Below are 22732 nucleotides of genomic sequence, written 5' to 3' on the forward strand. Positions count from 1 at the left end.
AATGGATTACCAGCGTGGAGCAGCAGGAGGAGGAGGAGGAGGAGGAATGTGGTGGAGCTGGTGCAGCAGCTGAGATCTGATCCGACGCTCTTGCTCCGGCTGCTGCTGCTGCTGCTGTGGAGGAAGAGGAGGAGGAGGAAGCCGACTGGTCCGGCCGCCCTGAGAAACGTGTTTTTCAGGCTTGTTGTCGTTGTTTACTCCTCCCCATTACCATGATCCTCTTTGTTATGCGACTTCACCTCCACCAGCAAATCATAGCTAATACACAGAGAGGGAGGGAGGGAGGAGGAGGAGGAGGAGGAAGAGGGAAGGGAGACTCTACAAACTTTTTATTAAACATCTTTAAAAGTTGCAGGATATTTGATTTAAACGTGGAAAAAGGGAACAACATACAATATAAATTATGAAACTACATTTTCTAATTTCTGCTTCTTCAAGTTTGCATCTAATAAAGTAACACGTGATCTCACCAGTGTCATTAATTACTGATGTGATTGGATGTGATTCACTGCACCTGAGCGTTTTCTGCTCTGAAGACAATGGGAGAAGCAGAAGAACAGAAACTCACCACCTCCTCCTCCTCCACCCACCTCTGTCACAAAGGAGTGAGACACCCACAATAATCAGTTTTGGTTGCATAAAAAGAAAAAAAAGTGCTATATTAAAGTGTGAAAATATGCATTTAAAAACACAAAACTCAATTAAATGATAATTTACATGTGCAAATTCAAATTAAAAATGATTATTGCATTTTATCCACCCAGAGAAGAGGTGTCTGCTTCAATTAGTTGTCTTTGTGTCTTTATGTGTCACATTACTTCTGTTTTGAGTCTTTGGAGCAATGATGATGATGAGCAACGCTGCTGAACAAACAGCAGCAGCAGTGAAGGAGGTGATATAAGCAACGCGACTGAGAGAAAGCGTCACGCCCATGAAATCCAGACTAATCATCTCTAATCCAGATTAACTTTGGTCTAAAAGTGTCTGAACATCAACAACACGGAAGCACACACACAATGTGACACTGACATTGATTTTATTGTATAATAGTCATTTATACAACATACATACTGAACGAGATGGTGACAGTTCAAATCAAGAATAAATGAACAAACAGACAAACAAACCAGGAATAACAGTACTGAAGTATTTCTTGCATGTGATATGTTCTGCATATATCAAAATTAATTTGATAAGTAAACTTTTAGTTATCTACACTATACTTTTTATTCCTTTTGATGCAAAAATGAATCTCCCATCGTCTCGTTTGTTGCTTTGTTTCGGGGTAATTTAAATGTGCTAGTGGATATTTCAGCTAAACTGTGGTTGAAATATCCATTTAACAGTCAAAGCTTTAGTGCAAATGTGCAAAAATATGTTATGTTTTCACTTCAGAATCACTGTGAAATGCGTCCGCCACCCACACACCTTAATAAGCATGTTTATGATTTATTTACTTTATGAAGTTTCTCAAATCTTTGACTATTATTTTGTAAGTATCCCCTTTAGATCTTAAATCAAACACACCGACCGACGCCTGATTGTAAGTTTAAACTGAGTTAATATACAAAGAGAAACATTCAACAAAGTCTTAATGGCGACTGATTTCTACAAATCTGTATCTGTGTAATTTCCAACCTACTGATTATGGCGATTTAAATAAAAAAAAACACAAAGAAACAGCCTGTGTGAAGCTTTTTGGCCCCGTCTTCGTGACACACACAAGAGGAAACTAGTGTAAAGCTTAAATTATAACAAAGGCACGATTAAAAATGTGAGTTAGAACATTTCAAGTGCTGTGTTCATCGGCGTGCGACGTTCGCAGCCTCCGCTATTCTGTTCTGTTTAAATACGCAACTTTTTCTCTGTGCATCCGACACAAATTCTGGTAAACATGATGCTTCAGGAAGTTTTTGTCCTCACAATGAAGACAAACAAAGTAAAAAAAGAAAAGAAAACAATAAAACCCACAATGTGAAAATGTTTCGGAGTCGACTCTGGGCGGCGGCCGTCACCGGCATCCTGTCCTCCCCCTCCTCCTCCTCTTCCTCCTCCTCCTGGTCATCGATGCCGTGGCTGAGTGAGAGTTCAGAGAGGTATTGAAGTCGGTAACATTTGGCTGCAGCGCTTCAGCATCACGACGTAAACTCTGAACTAGTGCAGGAGAGTGGAGCTGCTGCTGCTGCTTCCTCCCCGGCTCTAAGGTCAGCTGGGTCAGTCAGGTGGTTAATTCTCTTCATAATCGCGCTCATAATTGCACTTGAGGTTACTTCATGTAAAAGCTAGATTTTGTTTTTTGTTCTTTCTTTAAGTTTTCCTCCTCTTTTCCTTCTTCTCCGTCAGACGCCGGCGTCCTGCTGCCTGCAGCCGCTCAGTCGTCCTTCAGGTCCCGCTCCAGGTATTTCTTCATGCGGAGGCAGCGAGGACACGAGTCCTCTGGAGATTTACAGGCCCGGTGAAACACGGCTTTACAATCTTTACACCTGAGACGGAGACACAGAAGACAAATTTAATCAGTAATTGATACAATATCATCAACATATCTAGAGAAGTTGATTGTGATATTGAATCACCTATGAATCACAATCGTCTTTTATTTGTTCATGTGTTTATAAATGGACAAATATGCTGCTTAATGCAAATGTAACTATACTAATATTATATATCAACCAAAAACAAGTAAGTATTGTCCAGAAACCCACAAAGGCTTCACTGTATTTAGTAAATAACACGACGCTGCCATCCAAGTGGAAACTGAGGCTGCAGCCAATTCAAACTATGGGTCAAAATGAGAGAATAACATATTATAAAATCTCATTAACTTTAACAGATATACTGTAAATCTGTCCAAAAGTTGGTGTCTGCTTCATCTCAGAGATGAAATATAAAACATAAAACAAACATGTTCTCATTCTGTTTTCTGGTTTTAATACCTCATGTAAAAATTAGGACCAAATCAACATTAAAAAAAATTAAGCATCATAAATGTTCTTCAATATATCGTTTCCATTTAAATATGATACTTCAAATCAATTTTTATGGGAATGTGTATGGTATTTTATCTATTTATTGCTTCCTATATTGTTTTCACAGCAGAAATATGAATTCATTTGTTGCATAACTCTTAAACAAACAGGCCAATAATGTTTTTTTATGTGAGAGAAACTTGACTTAATACTGGAAAGGAAATGAAAGCGTTTTCATCTCTGAGGCAAAGAAGTGAAGTAAACAGCTGGATCTTATGTGTGAGATAAAAACAACGGTGAACAGGTGAAGCAGTGAGTGAGTGCGTGAGGACTTTTACCTGGTGGTGCTGTCGAACTGGAAGGGGAAGATGGTGTCGTCGGCGTGGCAGATCTGACAGATGAAGCCGCGCTGCGTGCACAGGTCACAGTGGAACACGTGGTTGGAGGCGAACTGAGTCAGCGTCGTCAGGTACGGTGAATACTGACCCTCGGCGATCTGGAGGAACAGCAACACACAGGAGTTATTAGGACGTTTATAATGAATGAAATAACGACACGATCAAACCGGTGGAGGGAGGGAGGATACCTGTCGTAGGTCTGCGACACTGTACAGGTGGCTGGACTCAAACAGGTACGTTCGCTGCCCCACTCTGCACCGGACAAACACAAACACAAACACATTTTAGTTACATAAAAGCAAAATATTAAAGAGTTTCTGCAGTTTCTGTTTCTGCTGAGTTCAAGGGGTAGAATTACAAAGTGTGATGAGTAAACTGTAGGAACAATATGGCCTTTAATCATATCACAGGTGAATTAATTCTCAATTATATAAATATTTACTTCAAGTGTCCAGGTGTAAAATAATCCACAGACAGTTTTTGGTTAAAAATCGATGCTAAAAAGACACAGATATACAAACACGGTGCAATGTAGGTCCATGGAGAGAATAACATATGTCTTCACAAATAAATTGGATTCTTGAGTGGAAACACCTGGAGCTAATTTGAAAATAATGGTGAACCCTGGTATGTTTTGAAGCTGCAGTCTAACAGTGTTTGTGTGTTTTTGTGTGTGTAAATGTGTATTATTTATTGATATTTGTGGTAGTGGTATTCAAAACTGAATGAGCTTGTTACACAAAGAGAGAGAAGTTAAGCTACATATCTGTAACGTTTATAAAATGAAAATCCAATAAGTCTCTCAGCCACAGAAGCTACTTTTAGCGCTAAAATGCTTCTTTAATCACTGTGACTAAAGACTTTGTTGATTTTGTAAAAACATACCATGACATAACCAACAGTTTTAAAATTGCTTCGTCTAATTAGGAGCTACTTTTAACCTTCTTCAACATTATTCACTTTTGCTGTTTCTGGTCACTTCTCTCACCGTCTCCCTGCAGGATTTATATCTGTTACGTTTATAAATATATATATATATATATATATATATATATATATATATATATATATATATATATATATATATATATATATATATATATATATATATATATATATATATAAATATTTTAGTTACATAAAGCAAAATATTAAAGAGTTTCAGTTTCTGCTGAGTTCAAGGGGTAGAATTACAAAGTATGATGAGTAAACTGTATGAACAATATGACCTTTAATCATATCACAGGTGAATTAATTCTCTAATATTTTCTTAAAGTGTCCAGGTGTAAAATAATCTACAGACTGATTCACCAGTTAGAAACCATTGGTTCTTTTGAGTTCAGTTTAAAGGGATAGTTCAACATTTTGGCAAATTGGCCCGTTGTCATAATCCCTATAGTCATAGCAGTAGGTTTGTTACCTTTAATTGTCGGTGCAAGCTATTTTTAGAACGGCGGAGCAGAGCCGCGAGCTGCTCAGAGTATTTGATGAGTTTGATGAGGGAAACCAAGAAATCCCATTAGCCTCCGTAGTAGGGATGGGTATCGAAAACCGGTTCCTCTTCGGAACCGGTTCCAGCTTGGATCAATTCTTGGAATCGTGTGCGTGTCTGCTTTAACGATTCCCTTATCGATTCCGTTTGGTTCAGAAACTCGCGCATTAATTGATTAATTACGTGACGTTACGTTAAAACCAATCATCATTATAAATGAGGGTGCTTAGTGTTTATATCCACATGTCACCGTTTGTTCTCACAAAATAAAGTTAGTGAGGTGTCTGCGTGGAGCGGAGCTGCTGACAGATGCAGCTGACAGTGACGTTTCCTCATCACTAACCTGTGAGCCAGAGCCACCCTCCGGTCCTCCCTCCCTCACGTCGTGAGGACAGGACAACGTCTCCTGAACAGGCTACATGTCTATTCTTTGTGTTTTTCTCTCTTTATTATAACCACGTCCTTTCAGGTTTCGTCGTAGCCACGTGAAACGGTGCGCCGTGTCTATTCTCTCGCGCGCTCTCTCTCTCTTTCGCTCGCTCGCTCGCTCACTCCGCATAAAAACGAACGTTATGAAAACAATAACTAGTGAGAAGATACAGATGCGTGAAAACCATGTAATGGAAACATTGTTAAATTCCTCCTGTGAGCACAGCTGCCCCACAGCCACAGTGGTCTAGTGTTAACCTGTCCAGGCAGGTCGGTCCTGTCCACTTTTTTAATGTTAGAGCCATTAATGCAGTGTTTTCAACCTTGGGGTTGGGACCCCATGTGGGGTCGCCTGGAATTCAAATGGGATCGCCTTAAATGTCTAGTAATTGATTTTTTTTTTTTTTTTAAATAAACTAATTATTTTTCACAATCTTAAACAACTATATTCTTTATACATTCCACTTTCTTGAATATAAATCAAGATCAAATAAAATGCAGCATATACAAATATCTGAGCTTGCTCATCTTGAATGAGGGTCACCAGAAATTTGTGATGTCAAAAGGGGTCATGAGCCAAAAAAGGTTGGGAACCACTGCATTAATGCAAACAAACCCATTTCTCTTTTACTCCCTCACCCAATGAGAATCGATAAGAGAATTGATAAGGAATCGAATCGATAAGCAATATCGATAATGGAATTGGAATCGCTAAATTCTTATCAATACCCATCCCTACTCCGTAGCGTAGCTCTGAGCAGCTCGCGGCTCTGCTCCTCCGTTCTAAAAATAGCTTGCAACGACAATTAAAGGTAACGAACCTACTGCTAAAACTATAAGGATTATAAATTGTAAACTGTAAATTGTTAAACTGAATAAAAATACCTTGATCAAAAAAAAAAACTATAGGGATTATGGCAATGGGACAATTTGCCAAAATGTTGAACTATCCCTTTAAACTGTAGTCTAACAGCGTATGTATGTTAAGTGGTATCATCAAACTGTTTGACTGAATATGTCAAATTTGAATGAGCTGTTTATGAAGAGAGTTACTGTAAGTTACACATCTCTCTCTCAAAATTCAATAAAGAAATTATAAAGATACACAAAGACTTTACACATAGAGCAGCACACACACAGACACACACACACCTGGCCTGGAGCTTCTTGTAGGCGCCGCTGCGACAGGTGAGCAGGTAGTCGCCGAGGAGACGCAGCCGCTGCCGCAGGTCGTCGGCCTCGGCCATCGGCTCGGCGTGTCGCACCAACTCAGGGTTCAACTGCTCCACGTTCAGAAGAGGCTCATGCTCCACCTGAGCCAGCAGCCGCACGGCCTTCTTACACACCTACACACACACACACACACACACACAGAGTATGTAAGTAGTAAGTAAGTCTAACAGCCTGACAACAGTATTTTGTGATCTCTGTGTGTTTGTGTGTGTGTGGCACCCACTTCTCGTTGCGTGACGTCCCAGTTGTGAACCATGCGTGAGGGGATGATGGAGGTGTCGCCCTGGTGACAGGAGTCGCAGTAGTACTGGCCAGAGAAGTGGCACAGCCGGGCTCTGCCCCGGGACGGACCGATCTGCTGAGGACACCCTGCGTACAACACACACACACAGACAACAAACCTCAGCCTCTGACTTATAAACACACAAACACACACACACACACACACACACACACTGCTGCTGCCGAGTGGAGTTAAATTAATTTTGGCCACTTGAGGGCAAAGACGGTTTATAAACCAAGACCTTTCATGACGAGTCAGCTTCCTGTATGCATGTCACGTGGGCTTCTGCACGGCCACGCCCCTTTAGAGAGACCAGAGGCAGCTTGGATTGTATTGATTCCTATGGGACAATTTAATGTGAACACCGATTATGGTCGGGTCTTTCTCCCCACGGTCACTGAAGCAAATTTTGGACTCATTTTTCACAAGCCACATCTCTTCTGAACAGTTTGACACCAAAATGGTAATTTTCAGACGGAGAGATCCGGAGAAAATCCACTTTGTTCCAGACCTGTCTCTGTCTCTACGACACACTCTCGCGAGATTTGGCACCGATCTCCTAGGCAACGTCAAACAAACGGCCGCGAACTCCCGTGAAAATGATTTAAATTATTTTTGTCATGCTAAATATTACTGTTAGTAGTGTAAATATTTAATGTTATCATAAGAAAATATAAATATCTCACTTTCATCTACGTAAAAATTGTATAAATCCACACACACGTTCACAGACGAGGTGGGGTGACGGTTGGCCACGCCCATTTAGAGAGACAGGAAGTGTATACCATTTCATATCATTGGAGCAGCCGCTCATGGAGTATCTTTCCATTTATTGAATATCTTTGTTGAGGGCAGTGGAAACAAGATGTGATGACAACTCTGACACATCAAGTTGAATCTGGGGCAACAAAAAATTCAATACAAAAGAGGAACTATACAATTTTTTCCCGGTTTAGTTCTGCTTTTTATGTTTATGTTTTATGTTTTTTTTTTTTTTATACTTTATTTTATGTTTGTAGTGTTGATAGTTGTATTAAATGATGACTGACTGAATAAAGACTGAAGTCAATTAGTCCAGATGCTTTTTCACTGTTTTGCTAATCCTCCTCCCTCCCTGATCATGTGGATTTGTTTTCAACGTAACCGGTGAGAAATCAATCCATGGAGCGGTGGATAACTATATTTATCATATACCATGTTATCATGTGTATATTTGTGTAGTCTTATCTGTCATAAACAAAAGATTATGGTTACGGGGTGCGTTTGTGTGGCGGTGCCGCAGAGACGAGAGCTGGGACACCGGGTCGGAGGCTCTGATCTTACACGGTTGGTTTTCAGCCAAGAGACGCTAGGTGGAAGGCAGAGAGCCTCCATTCTCCCTGGAACTAGTTACAAGTCATTCAGTACATTTACATGATACCGTAGTTGAAAAATGAATCATTGCCTTAATCCAACTATGACTGGACAACTTGAGTGCATGTTTTTTGTGGGGTTTTTTGTGATTGCTATGATGCAAGGAGGGCAGCATTACAATGGCCGGCGTAAATCAAGAAGAAGAAGATGAAGAGAAAAAAATTCTGGGTTGTATGCAGGCGTGTGTGTTGTGTGGCACACTGCCACCTAGACGCCTGGCGTGCATACAACATTGAATTCCACAGACTTTTGCGTCACTGTATGCACGCAGATTGACCACCCCAAAAACGCTCATCTAAACGCGATATGAAAAGTGAGAACGCAACGCCACTTTTACGTTTTCTGTTCAGATCGTTTCCGTGTAAACGTAGCCCGAGACCCATGATTTTCAGGCGGACCAGCGTTCGCTTGTTTGATCCGCTCCAGAGTTCAAATGAGCTTTCACACCTGAACAAAAGAAGCGGAGTATCACAGGAAACGAACCCTGGTCCATTTAAAGTGGACCAAACAGCTCTGGTGTGAAAGTGGCCTTAGCTTCATTTTGGGTCTCCACCAGCATATCCTGAGGGAAACATCTGGCTGCTAAATGTAAACACAGCGATGAGATGGAGCCAAATGAATCCAACACCTGAGTTTTTTTTTACCTGCACACTTGAAGCTCTGGGCGTCGAGGCCTTTCTCCGAGGCCACGGTGCAGAGATGAACCAGCAGAGCTCCGTTCTCCTTCAGTCTGTGCTGCACCAGTCTGTACAGGTTCCCCGTCGTCCCCGTGTGCACCGCCGCCGCCGGTTCCTCCGCGCCCTCGTCCTCGCCGCTCTCCAGGTACGAGTCCAGAGCGCCGCGGATGAAAACCCTCCAGCACTGAGCCTCCTGCGGGCTCTCCGCCCTCAGCCTCAGCGTGTCCTTCACCGTCAACAGTTTGAAAAACGCCGGCCCGCCCAGCGACACGTCGGGCACCACGTCGCGGATCTCCTCGATGGGATGCGTCAGCTGCAGCAGCTTCCTGTCGCCCTGAGTCCTGAAGCCTTTCAACGCCTCCAAGGAGAGCGAGAAGATCAGAGGCGACCACGTCCGAGCCTCGGCGTCTGTGGAGAAATACAAAACCGCTTCTTTGATGGCGTCCGTTTCCAGATCGCCGGTTCGAGTCCAGTTGAACACCTGGTTGGGAACGGGAGGAGGAGCCTCTGGCGCCGCACACGTCCCCGCGTTTAAGGAGGCTGATGATGATGAACCTTTCTCCGGGCTGGATGGCGCCGGGGACGGAGAGAAGGAGCGTTCATCCACGCCGTTCTCCACGGTCGGCGTCAGCACCTCCCACAGCTCGTCGTTCCGAGACGCCGGCCGACATTTGTTGACGGCCTCGAGGATCCGGTCCACCCAGTCCTCGGCCTCGTCGCGGTTGGCCGCCCGCAGGTACAGCCGCTTGCCGGGGAAGGCGAGCTCGAAGCGGCCCTCGGGCGAGGTGACGCGCGCCTCTTCGCAGCGCACCAGGGAGCAGTTCTCGCTGCACGTGCGCTCCTCGGCGTTGACGTACAGCCGGAACTCGAAGGGCGACAGCTCGCAGTAGTTGTCGCGCCACATCCCCATGGCGCTTCGTCTCTCCAGGTGTCCGAGCTTCAGCAGGCCGCGGAACGGGTTGAACAGCCCTGAAAGAGACGAGAGACGATTATATATTATATTTTTAACTTTGAAGTCACAAGATAAACGTGGCGACAGCGGTGAACAGGAAACAGATAAGGTTTTAATTCTGTGAAGAGGAACTCAACTGATTATCTCAGTTGTTATTCATTCTCTCTTTGCACGACACTCAAGATTCAAATTAGCAGATAAATAACTGCACACAAGCTTTTATGTGTCATATACAGCGGGGAAAATAAGTATTTTTCTCAGAAAATATATTTCTAATAGAGCTAGTGACATGAAATTTTCACCAGATGTTCGACAACAACCCAAGTAATGCACACATACAAAGAAATCCAAACATGTATGTCCATAAATGAAGTGCAATAAGGTGAAAAGACACAGGAAATAAGTATTGAACACATGAAGAAAAGCAGGGGGTGCAAAAAAGGTCTGGAAAGCCAAGAAAGCAGCTGGAGTCTGTCTGAATTTAGAAAGTAATCCTGTCTCCTATCAGTGCAAAGTAATATCAGCTGGTTTAGTCCAGTTGGCGCCTATAAAAAGGTTTCTCATCACCAAGGTGTCACACAAGAGGCATCTCATGATGGGGAAAAGCAAAGAGCTCCTCAAGACCTTCAGAAACTGATGTTGCAGAACAAACTGACGGCATCGGTTACAGACGTGCCTGAATGCACCGTTTTATCCATTAGTGCCGTTAATCTGAAACTAAAAAGAACAACATTTCACCATAAACTGGCCACAACCAGGTCCTCACTAGATTTCTGACAGTCAAAAGAAAACTAAGAAGAGTTGTCCATGAGCCGAGGAGACTGACAGAGAGCTTTAGAGAGCAGGGAGAATTATAAAAAAAAAAGCATCTGATAAGATTCACTTTATTATTATTCGTCACAAAAACAGTGAAATGTGCCCTAAGACTGCGCAATAAAGTTCACAAATAAATTGAGTAGAGAAATGCAAAAAGCTAATTTAAAAGAAAGAAATAATTTTTTCAAAAACCTGCGTTGAATCAAGCTGATTATAGTTTGAAATGTTCATTATCATTATAGTTTAAAAAAAATTACAAAATGAGATGCTTCACTTGCAGCACGTTACTGACTGAGGGTCAAAGTGATTTAATAATCCTCCTGACTCACGTCTCTCAGCCTCAGAAGCTACTTTTAGCGCTAAAATGCTTCTTGATTCACACTGTGACTAAAGACAGTTGTAGTTCCTGGAATAAAGCCGACAATCGATTCTCTGTCGCCCGAGAACTTCCTCACAATTATTCACTGTTGCTGTTTCTGGTCACTTGCAGGATTTTTTCACTGTGAACTTCTGCAGCAGCAGCAGCACGTTTGCTTTCCCTTCATTTCCTCTTCATAATGAGCCGACTGACTCATTCCCAAGTGACGTCTCACAAGAACCAGTAGTGGTATTACGTTTACGTTCCTGTGAGATCTGGCCACAGCCCAAGACGTGATGCAACAGTAGGTGTGTTTTCCCACTTTACAGCTGATGGGCAAAACACTCGCTGTGTCAGTGGGGAGAGGCCTGAAATGCAACAGGCTTCGGTTTCCAGAGCTGCAGGAAGTTCTTGCTGTGCTCAGCTGACGCACATGTCAACGATGTTGTTTGCCTTTTGGATTAATTCATTTGTAACTACATCACCTTTGCTGCTGAGGTGTGTTTACAGTGTTTAACCACAAGAAGCACTACAGCACAGAAGCACTACAGCACAGAGAAACATCAGGAAAATAATGTAAAGTAAAAAAAATTGTCTGTTTTGCTTGAGTTACACTGATGTTGATGAGAAAATTAAACAAAGTGCCTTCAAATGATTGAAATTATTATATTTTTATTTATTCCTATTGTATTTTATCTTATTTTATTCTGCTTTTAATAATAATAATATTTTATTTATCTATGTATATCTCGCTTTGTGTTGATTTCTCTTACTATTCAGGAGTTTGAAACAAAGAAAAGAAATTCCATCTGGGGATAAATGAAGTAATTCTGAATCTGAATTTCAGTAAAACATCGTTTTCAACAACCTGAATCCGGCCTGAGGCTGCGACTGAACATTTTTCAAAGTCAAACTGTAAGAAAAATGCCGATCACAGCCTCCAAGAGTCTAATGTGACATCTTCGAATATCTTGTTTCGCTTGAGTAACAGTCCAAAATTTCAAATATATCCAGATTAAAATAGCGTGTGATGGAGAAAAGTGAGAAATTCTCTCATTTGAGAAGCTGAAATCACTATTTTTACTTCAGACATGATCTAAAAACAATGAATCGATCATTTGAACAGCTGTCAATCCTTCTATCAACTACTTATTTCAGATTTATGGAGGCGGGCGGTAAAAACCCTGTGACAGATAAAAAATAATCATTTCACACATGGAGATGGTTTATAAATACCGATCTGCCTGCGATGGACGACGCTGGGAGGGGACGGGGAGACACTGGGCTCAGGCGTGGCGGCAGAAGGAGGCGTCGTCTCGTCGTTGTCCGACACCTCCTCCAGATGTGGCTTGTAGATGTCGTCCTCGGAGATCCAGCAGAGGGAATGCTGCAAAGGAAAACGACAACAAGACAAAGCTTTAGCTGGAGCACACATGGGAGTAAAATGTTTTCAAACATGTTGGTCCACTCAGCGGCTAGTTGGTGACATATTTTTGGCAGATGCTGCGACTCAAACGCACATTTTTTTCCATGACTCATCAAAAAGCATGTGTTGATTTTCCACCACGGTGACACAGCAGGTTTGTCATTTTTCCTCAGAGGGAAAAAACCCAGATAGCAACACATGGGCGAGGCCGGTCCTGCATTTAACCATCTGTGAGATCATCACTGAGTAATTGTGAGGAATTATTAGTCGTCAATGACCAGAATCAGTCGCGTTTTTGTTGCTGTTTGTAGATTTTCCTTTCTGATACTGATCCAATCCAATAGCTTTGCGAACATGAAGGTCCATTATCTAATTTGACTGTAAAATAAACTAATTTACGGATAAATAACACATCATAACACTAGAGACATGCATTGAAATAAAATACATGCTGCACAAATTGTCTATTAACCGTTGGGACTTTCCAATGTAACATTTGGCCAAATTGCTTTTACACTATTCAGCAGACATCGTCAGCTGTTTTAGTAACAAAAATGCAAAGAAAACAGGATTTTTTTCCAGATGCGAAACTATAAAATATTAATAAACCTGATCCAGTATTTAAGATCGTATCAGGGACATTTCAAATACTAGAACTGGTGTTGGACCAAATCTAGTACAGAACAGTTTAGATGCAGATTACATTTGTTTACACTGTATTTTCATTTTGCCTCTGAAGGTTTGTATTTATAAGAAATGTTCCTGCTTTGTTAAAGTGGGATTACTCATGTTCATATGACACAAAATGGATTTGTGAGTAAAGGTGGAAGTAGAAACTACAGACAGAGTAGAGACAAAAAGCATCGATCCACTCTGAGCAGCTTGCAACTGTGTACAGAGCTGAAAACTTTACGAACTTGACTGTTGTCTTTAAAAAAAAAACGACCACAGCCACAGAACTGACCACAGTGGAAGTGGAGACGTGTGAAGGAAACGCAGATCAGTACATCACCGACTTGTTTCAGTTCTGTTCAGTTTCATTTGGCCGCTCAGTGGGAACCTCTTTGTTTTCACATCCCAGATTGTGAACAGGGACGTTCAAAACATGAGCTTTGAGTTTTGTTTGTGTGAAGACAGGAGCCTCAGTGGTAATAATAAGGCCTGTGGTTATCTGGATCAAGGGATGTCACGATTACTTGTTTTCACAATTAACCGCAGTATAGTAGTAACAGCACAATTAATTAATTGTAAAGATTCCTAAATAACGTCACTTTCCAAACAAGTAGTAACTTTGTTTTCGTTCTATCCGAGTTGCAGAACAGAGACGTGACTGAGTGGTAAAGTTTGGCAAAGGAAGACATATTCTCTCTAAACAAACGTATTAAGTCGACAACAGATCTCCAGGATACCCACCCGGCTTTGTTCACCAAAGTAAATGTAAATACACACTGTAAATGCATTTGATTTTACAATTCATAGTGTTGTGAAAATAATCAATGCAAATTAATCATGATAATTGTAAACCGTGATTATTCGCTGACAACAATTGTACCAAGAAAATCTATAATGGTGACATCCCTCTCTGGATTTTTAAACTATTCATGTGTGAATTTTTTACTTTTTTTATTCTTATTTTTTAATTTATTCATTCCTTTTTATTCTTTTTAAATTATTATTACTTTATCCTCATTACATTTTCTTACCATTTTGGGCTCTATGCAAATCACTGTGCAGCACCTTGGTAAACTTTTATGTTTTGAAAATGTGCTGTATAAATAAAATGGATTGAACTGGATTTAATCTACTCACACATGTGGAGTCGTTGGACAGGTTCCTGCTCAGGATGCTGGAGGAGCGGCGTGGAGCTGGATGCACCGGCGGCTCGGGGACGCTCTTCTTCTTCTTCTCCTCCTCCTCTTCTTCCTTCTCTCTCCTCTTTGTGTTCACCGTGTTCACCACCTCCACAGACTTCACAGACTCCACAGGGTCGCTCGCTGCGGGGAGCACGTCAGCGTTCGAGCGCCACTCATCAGACGGGCTGCGACGTGCTTCAGAGGGGGCGTGGTTAACGTGGCGCTCGTCCTGCTGCACAGAGGAGGAGGAGGATGATGGTGGCGGTGGTGGTGGTTGTGGTTCTGAGTCGGACAGAGCAGAGTCTGTGGGCTGGTCTGCGAAGTCCTGCGAGGGCGTAGCGGGACCCTGGGTCTCGCTGTCGGAGCTGCTGAACACGGCCGTCTCCGACAACTGATCGGGACCCGAGCTGGAGACGAAGGAGTCCTCGCGCATCGAGTCCTGACTGCAGTGACCGCTTTCCCTGAACTCAGTCAGCGAACTGCAAACAGATAAAACACAAGACGTTACTAACTACACATTGCATTATGAGTTTAAGATTAAAAATAGTTAAAAAATCTATTATCAATTCTTTTCATTGATCTTATTTTGAAGAAATCAGTGGCGGGGATGAAATGAAATGCACAAAATGGTCACGTCAGCAAATCAAAGGAAAAGAAAAGACCAGAATAATCTGTCACTGTTCTTATCAGTACTTTCGCTTCCCCATTTTCTGTGCAGATACACATCTTAAGAAACGACTCATACACACACACGTGTACATATATACAGTTTCATTATTATTTCCGTTTAAGTTAGGATACTTAATTTGTTCCTCAAGAAGCAATTTGAGAGAGAAAATCCTCGACCGAAACTCATGCAAACACGACAAGATGAATAGTCGACATACTGAAGGATGAGGCTGAACATTTCTTCAACTATGACCTTAAAATATAAGTAAAACCAACCTCCCTCCAGTTTATTCATTGGTTAACAGTTGGTTGCTGTTGTTTTTAGAAAAAGATTTATACAGCAGGAGTAAACAGTGTTTGTTGGAGACTATTCTCAGCTGCAGATTAGTACACGTACAGTGCTGTAGTAAGTATTTACAGCAACAGGGCGGAGTGTGTGGGATTATCCTCAGATAAAACTACAGTGTGTGTGTGTTTATTTCTGGTTTTGTTTTGTTTTTTTAATGGGATTTGTTGCCAATTTGAAAAATCTAGAGACTTACGACACTAAATTGTTAAAATACTTCAGTGACGACACAATATTATTGCTATTTTGTGATAATTTTATGATCTCCGTATGATCTGAACTGTGAATTATGTCTTTAAAAGAAAACTTTGGTCACATCTGTGTAATGCATCGTTTAGGAGGAGATTAGATTGGACTTTTCTTACCTGCTTTCTTTTATCTACCTCTTGCTTTTAATTATCTATGTTTTCTCTGTGATTTTTGTTCTTCTGCTGCCTTGTAAAGCACTTTGTAACGCTGTTGTAATGCTGATGGCTGTTAAATTCTTAAGTGCACTTTAAAAAGTAGGCATATGTGCAATATAATGATTTTTAGGTATCAGACTTTTCATAATAAATCTCTTTGAGATATTTATTTATCATTGTAACGAATTTATATATTTATTGGACATATTGGTCTGTGTTTTTTCTGAATTTTTACTTTAGTGATTGTTCTGTCTTCTGCCTTGTGTCTTTCGTAATTTTGTTCCAGTACATGCAAATTTACTATGAATGACAATAAAATGAACTCTGAAGTGCTCCATAATAAAGATTATTATTATTATTATGATGATGATAATTATTATAAGATAAAGTTCTCAGTCTGTCATCTCACTTAATTGATGTTACTCCGGCAGGGTGACACAGTTGAAGCAAACAGACTGACCAACACAGTCAGAAAAAACACTCGTAAAACTAATACTACAGATTTGAGCATCCAGCAGATGAACTCACTCTTTCTGTGGCCTCTTGCCGCTGTGGGTGAAGTCCAGGTCACACGAGGACCACTGCTCTCCGGGGGGGCTGCGGAGGTCCTGCCCCTGCAGCAGGCTGTCGGAGCTCAGGCTGGAGGAGAGCTGAGAGGAGCCGGTGGTGTCCAGGCTCAGGTTAGACGAGTTCAGCGCCGTCCTTCCCCCTTGCAAAGCGTTCGACCCCCTCCCCGCCAGCGAGCCCCGCGTGTCCTGAGCGTCGGATGAGCCCGACGACTGAGACACGGTGTCCCAGGAGTCCTTGCACGAGGACTTGGAGGTGGGATGGTCGCCGCCGCCGCCGTTGCCGTTCAGCGTCAGGTCGAGAGCTTCCATCTGGAGGAAGGGGCAGAGCCCGGCGAGAGCCAGCGGGGTGGTGGTCCACTCGTTGAGAACGGCCGACTTGTAGGACAGGTTGAAGGTCAGCGAGGCCAGGCCCTGCAGGTAGCTGAGCAGAACCTCCCGCTCCTCGGCGTCCAGCAGCAGGGCGCAGGGCTGGTAGTGCCCCCGCAGCTTGGAGTCCTCCCGGAACAGCGAGGCCAGGTAGCACTCCAGCAGGCCGTGGTTGAGGGCGAGCCGCAGCCACGCCCGACAGCGGCCGACGTCCGTGCCCACGAAGCTGATCTTCTCCAGCTCGGTGATGACGTCACTGGGGATCAAACACAATGGACGATGACACTTCAAATCAACTTGGAAATGATCCTGATACCAAAAACTGATCATGTTAGAGGTTCAAATTGGTGAATAGGTGTAGGGAATAGGGATAGACCCATTATCGACATGACAGATAATATCGGCCAATATTCTGCATTTTTTTCGATAATCGGTATCGGATATGTTGGAAATTAAAAGTCTTTTTATCACAGATTTTCACGATGTACAAAAAAGAAACTGTTTACTGTATTCGGTCTAACCCCAGCTGTGTTATTCTAAACTCTGACACTTTTACTGCGAATGAATATCGTTCTAAATATCAGATTACTAACAGAGGTGGGTAGAGTAGCCAAAACTTGTACTCAAGTAAGAGTATTGTTACTTTAGAATAATATTAAAAAGTCCCCATCCAAATATTTACTTGCGTAAGACTAAGAAAGTACTTGGTAAAAAAAACAACTACTCAAGTACTGAGTAACTGCTGAGTAACCTCTGATTTATTTGTTAAATAATCAGGGCGTGAATGTAAATGTAAATACACAAAAAAATTAAAAAGCAATGAACAAATTCAGATGTTGCCAAAGAATAACACTTAACAACTACTTGCATACAGAGGTCCATGAACTGTCCATAAACTGTGTGGATAACAGATCAATAAAAAATAAGTCACGAGTAGCGAGCAAACTGTACTGTAGCTCAACGTCACAGAGTAAAAGTACGGCTTCTTCTTCACAAATATACTCAAGTAAAAGTAAAAAGTTTGCTGCAATAAAACTTCTCTTACAAGTACAGTTTATCTGAAAAGTTACTCGAGTAAATGTAGTGCATTATTATCACTAATAATCACTACTTGTAGAAGCTAAAATATATTTTTGCCTGCCATTTTGCTTTAAGTTTTACGTCATTGCGTTGATGGCATCATTGCATTGTCACATTGAGAGGGTGTGGTTATTTTTCTTCACTTATTGTGTGTGGTGGCGGGAGTTTTGAACACAAAGAGAGAGAGAGAACTAGAAGCTCATATATTTTTTGTCTCACCATTATCGTCATTATCATTATTTATCGAAAGGGCACGTATTATTTTCCCTTTTGATATAGGACTGCTTGTTGGCTCCTTTTGATTTTTGTCACAATAAACACTTTAAATTGATCGTGGACTCATGGAGTTTTTGGACGCGTCACAAAAGAGCTTTAAGTTCCTCGGTGGCTGAAGTATGTTGAAAGACAGCCGCGCAACACTACTAATAATTTTGTTTTACTCTAGTATGGAATGATGGAGTAGTTATTAAGGGGTGGGAACTGATAAGCTCGGCTTCTTCCTGCTCCTTTTCGAGCGTTCTTCGTTTACCGATTTGAATATTGAACTTGTTCTTTGGGACACTATAATGTGTTACTAATTTTATATGCCTTTTTTTCTCCTCTCTCTTTTTTTAATATGTTTGAAATAAAGAATAATCAATCAATCAATCAATCAATCAATGTGTCCTACCGGTGGGTGACGGTCTTGAGGAGGCTCCAGAAGAACGGCTGAGGGAGGGGCCCCCGGAGGTCGCCCTTCCTGCCCCGGCCCCCGGCCTCGGAGCGGATGAACTTGCTCTTGATGCCGTGGATGAAGATGGCCTCCAGGGCACAGCAGAGCACGTTGGCGTCGCCGTCCTCGCTGGTCACCACGGCGTCGGACGTCACGTAGCGTTTCTGCAGCGCCTTGAGCGACTGCGCCAGCTTCTCTTTGATCTACATGCAACAACACACACAGACACAGCGACAGTTGTGAGGGAACAGGAAATGTTGATCAACTTCCTCGTTCTTTCACTGGAGACGGGTCAAACTGAATCTGGGTCCCACGTTTTAATGAGAACTATAAAATACAGACAGAGCGAGGTCAGCGGCCCCGAACGTAGCCCACTGTCACATGATGACGCCTAAATCATAAAACAAGCAGCACGTTATGCAACAGCCTGCAGAATAAGAGCCCTTAAGTTCTCCTCACTAGACACTGAAGCACCCGTATTTTACTGTGCTTGAATAAGCAGCTATAAAACTTCTACGGGGACAAACCCTCACCTCATCAACCCAGCAGAACAATGTGCGCTGTCTGCAAAGCTGCACTGTTAATACACTGTGTTAAAACTGCTAAAACTATTACCTGAACAAGGTCTGTGCTCCATCTCTCTTATAGAAGCTGTTCAGAGGTTTGGAACGATTTTCAATCATATATTGAATTTCCCCTCTAACTTCTCATTTCATTGCTTTGCTGACTGCACAGTGCACCTTGATGACATGTTACATAATAAAACTTTGAACTGGTGTTTATGGGCAGCATCATTCACTGAAACACAGAGTATTTCTTTTTAAAGCTTTGTAAAACTGTGCCACCCAAGTCACATTTCACCCGAGAAGGACAATAAATTATCTATGTATTGATCTAATATGAGAATACAGGTCGAGCTCAATAGATTAGAATATCATGTAAAAGTTTATGTCAGTAATTCAATTCAAAAAGTGAAACTAATATATTATATAGCTCCATTACACACAGAATGAAACATTTCATGCCTTTTATTTATTTTAATTGTAATGATTATGGCTTACATTTAATGAAGACCTAAAATTATCTTTAAAAGTTTTTATTTAATAGTTATAAAATTTAATATTGCAAAAGACAAATAAAAAAAAAGCATTTTTAATATGGAAATGGCCTTCTGAAAAGTATATGTCCATCTATATGCACACTTGAACTACTGGAAATTGACTTTTCCATTATATTCTAATGTATTGAGCTCCACCTGTATAATAACATTATTTAAAAAAATATATAAGATATAATCTACAAATCAGAAGATGAAACCCACTCCATCTGCAATAAATTCAATTAAATAAATGGACAATAGAGGAAGATCTGATCTTGTCTCTTTAAAAGCACCAGACAGTCTGCTCTAAATACACTGCAATAAGACACTCAAGCAATTACAACACTCAAAGTGTAATGTAATGTTGAACCCTGCTCTGCACAGCTGAAACAGTATAACTACAACATACATTATTATTATCCTGCTTCAGTGGCACAGATTGAACCATGTTAGGCAAAGATCCATTATGCAAATTTCAGAGCCCATCCCCAGGACATCATAAGCTTTGCTGGATTGTTTTTTGTTGTGTTCGCCTGATTGTTTGTATATTCTGTTTGTCTATGGTGTTTTCTAATGTTTGGCACGAGGAAACATTGAGAAACGAATGAACACAGAAGCTGAGGATAAATGGCCGTGAAAAGAGAAACAAACCAGAGAGAGAAGAGGAAACTACAGGGCGACAACAACAACAGGAGGTGGTAGTTTTACAGTTGTAGTTTTACCTGTTTGACATCTTTAGCCTCAGGTGGCGCGTCCGGCATCTGTGTGGCTAACATGGCACCGTCCCGGCAGCTTCACTCCCACATGGCACGCCGACTGGAGGAGCATAAAAACAATGTCATCTCATCTGCAATTAAAGCACTCGTCTACTCTACTCTGCACTGAGCTCTGTTTTCCTGTTCAAATGACATTTGACACTTGTGATGGGCCAAACAAGTAAGACGAGGTTGTATGTGTGAGTGTGAGTGTGTCTGGGTGGAGCAACAAGACATGTGATGGTGGAAACAGTTTCTTCCTCCTCTGCTACTGCTTCTTCTTCTTCATGGTAGCAGCATATTTTCCATCTATAGTTACATTCGCTCCATCACAAGACTGTATTCTTCTCTATGGCATATCTGCAATTTCATGGTTTCAGTGTGTAACCACTTCTAAGTGAGTCATGTGAGCAGCTGATTATACAGCGGGTGTCTGCAGGGAAGTAGCTACACAGGCTTAACAGCTAACTTCCCCAATCAAAACAAAAAACAAACAAAACAAAGAGAGATAGAGAAGAAATCAGGATGCAAACAGCATGACACTCACTCTGTGACACAATCACAGTCAGATACTTAACCTCTGTCCACAGTAAAATGACTGAAACACATGAAAAGAGTGAAATCTTTTGTTATCTTTGCTCTCATTTCACTAAGCAAACAAACTCAGCTACTTCACATAGTAAACTGCCTCCAGCGAGCAGTGGGACAGAAGACGCAGCTCATTATCTCACACTGTGATTTATTCATTTATTTTTTGTTATTTACAGGATAATAAGACGTATTATTAAGTTTTCCTCTTTGGCACTGCAGCACAACCAACTCCCATTCAATCTCTTCCTGCTTTCTGTGGTCACCTACATTGTGCTTTACTGCAGCAGAAGTGACAATACAGTTTTTCTCATTGTCATATTTTTCTTTTTTGTTATCGTTGTTGATAGATTAATATATATTTTATTTATCCCCACAGGTAAAGTATTGTGTATGAATGCAGAGACTATACAGTCGGTTTACCTGCAGCTATTTCAGACCTGCATTGAGAAAATACTACATTGGTAAAAAGGTGTAGATAGATAGATAGATAGATAGATAGATAGATAGATAGATAGATAGATAGATAGATAGATAGATAGATAGATAGATAGATAGATATAACCATGAGAGTAAAACACATACAGGATAGAAACATATATATTATTGACTTGTTTTCGGCTATTTTGGCATTCAGAGTGATCGATGACAGAGGAAGTTAGAGGTCACTAAACAAGGTTGTCTGCAGCTTTCAGTGCCAAGCTACTGTCAAAAATAGACTTAACAGGGAGGTAAAGTGGGTTAAGTATAACTTGTAAAGGACAGTTTGTTTATATATTGAACCCGTTCTCGGCTTAATTATCTAATACTACAAGTCAAGTCCTTTCTAATCTCCTACATTACCTGGCAGCAAGTGAAGTAGACACTGTTAACCGTTAACGTTAGCTGGGCGTGAAGGCAACTAACGTTACCGAGGAGACCGACACATCTTGACTGAAATAAACTAAAATAAAACGAAAAGACACATGTTGTAAACTTAACTACGACCTGTGCAGCTGTTATCAACCTGAATGTGTTGTTAGTTATTTAGTTAGTAGCGTGTTAACCTGATAATAACATCATGTTGTGTTAAGTTAGCCTGTTAGCTCCGCCGTCCTTACCCGACACAGCTCGGCGGACTTTTGGCACTCAGCGTCCGAAGACAGCAGCGTCTCCGCCGGGCAGCGACAGTGAGACCAGTCGGTGTCTCAGTCAGTGGTCCGTACAGTCGCTCTCCATTGTTTCCGATAAAACGTCGAAAAATGAACAAAAATCAAACGTGAACGAGCATTTGTTCCGCCTCGGAGGAGCTGGAGTGTGTGTATGTTGTATATATGTCTGTGTGTGAACGTACAGCTGAGCAGCAGAGTGAGCACAAATGCATCATGGGAACTTGATTAGCCTATGCGCGGTGCGTTCACGGATATAACGTAAATCTGTATTACGAGCTTTTACCGTCTTTTTTTTTTACCTTTAAAAAGCAGATTGAATCCTACATTACATTACACCTGCAACACAAAAGCAGTGAAAACGTCAAGTGTGTGCTCCAAATTCAATGTTTTCCTGTATCCTTATTACACAGATTTTTTTCTTTATGTTTTATTTGCACCATTTATTTTCTTTTCATTTCTATGCAATATACATCTGTGTTTAATATGTTCTCTTCCCATTTATGTTGTTCTGTGATTTCCCATTAATTCAGAACAAATAAAGTTTATTGTTTAAAAAAAATTTATTCAACACTGTTCAATTCAACGAGATTAAGCTGATTTTAACACCTCAATCACTTTTAGTCTTTCAAACAACAAAATCTGATGATTGACATTAGAAAACACAGCAAAGTAGCAAAATATTGAAAGTAATTACCAA

At 41.3% G+C, this 22732-nt stretch overlaps 1 protein-coding gene across 1 annotated transcript; it reads right to left on the bottom strand.

Annotated features, from left to right (window-relative positions):
• Positions 1-1019: 1019 nt before the first annotated feature.
• Positions 1020-22227, bottom strand: plekhm1 (pleckstrin homology domain containing, family M (with RUN domain) member 1). Its single transcript, XM_083993650.1, has 12 exons — positions 21985-22227; positions 20264-20357; positions 18401-18645; positions 16244-16906; positions 14253-14775; positions 12254-12404; positions 8859-9860; positions 6742-6887; positions 6438-6631; positions 3553-3616; positions 3305-3462; positions 1020-2483 (listed from the first exon to the last, which is right to left on the bottom strand). The coding sequence occupies exons 2-12, from the start codon at positions 20315-20317 to the stop codon at positions 2372-2374; spliced, it is 3312 nt and encodes a 1103-aa protein (XP_083849776.1). The 5' UTR covers positions 20318-20357; positions 21985-22227; the 3' UTR covers positions 1020-2371.
• Positions 22228-22732: the final 505 nt, after the last annotated feature.

Source organism: Trachurus trachurus (assembly GCF_905171665.1).
Source record: "Trachurus trachurus genome assembly, chromosome: 19".
Classification (NCBI taxonomy): Eukaryota; Metazoa; Chordata; class Actinopteri; order Carangiformes; family Carangidae; genus Trachurus; species Trachurus trachurus.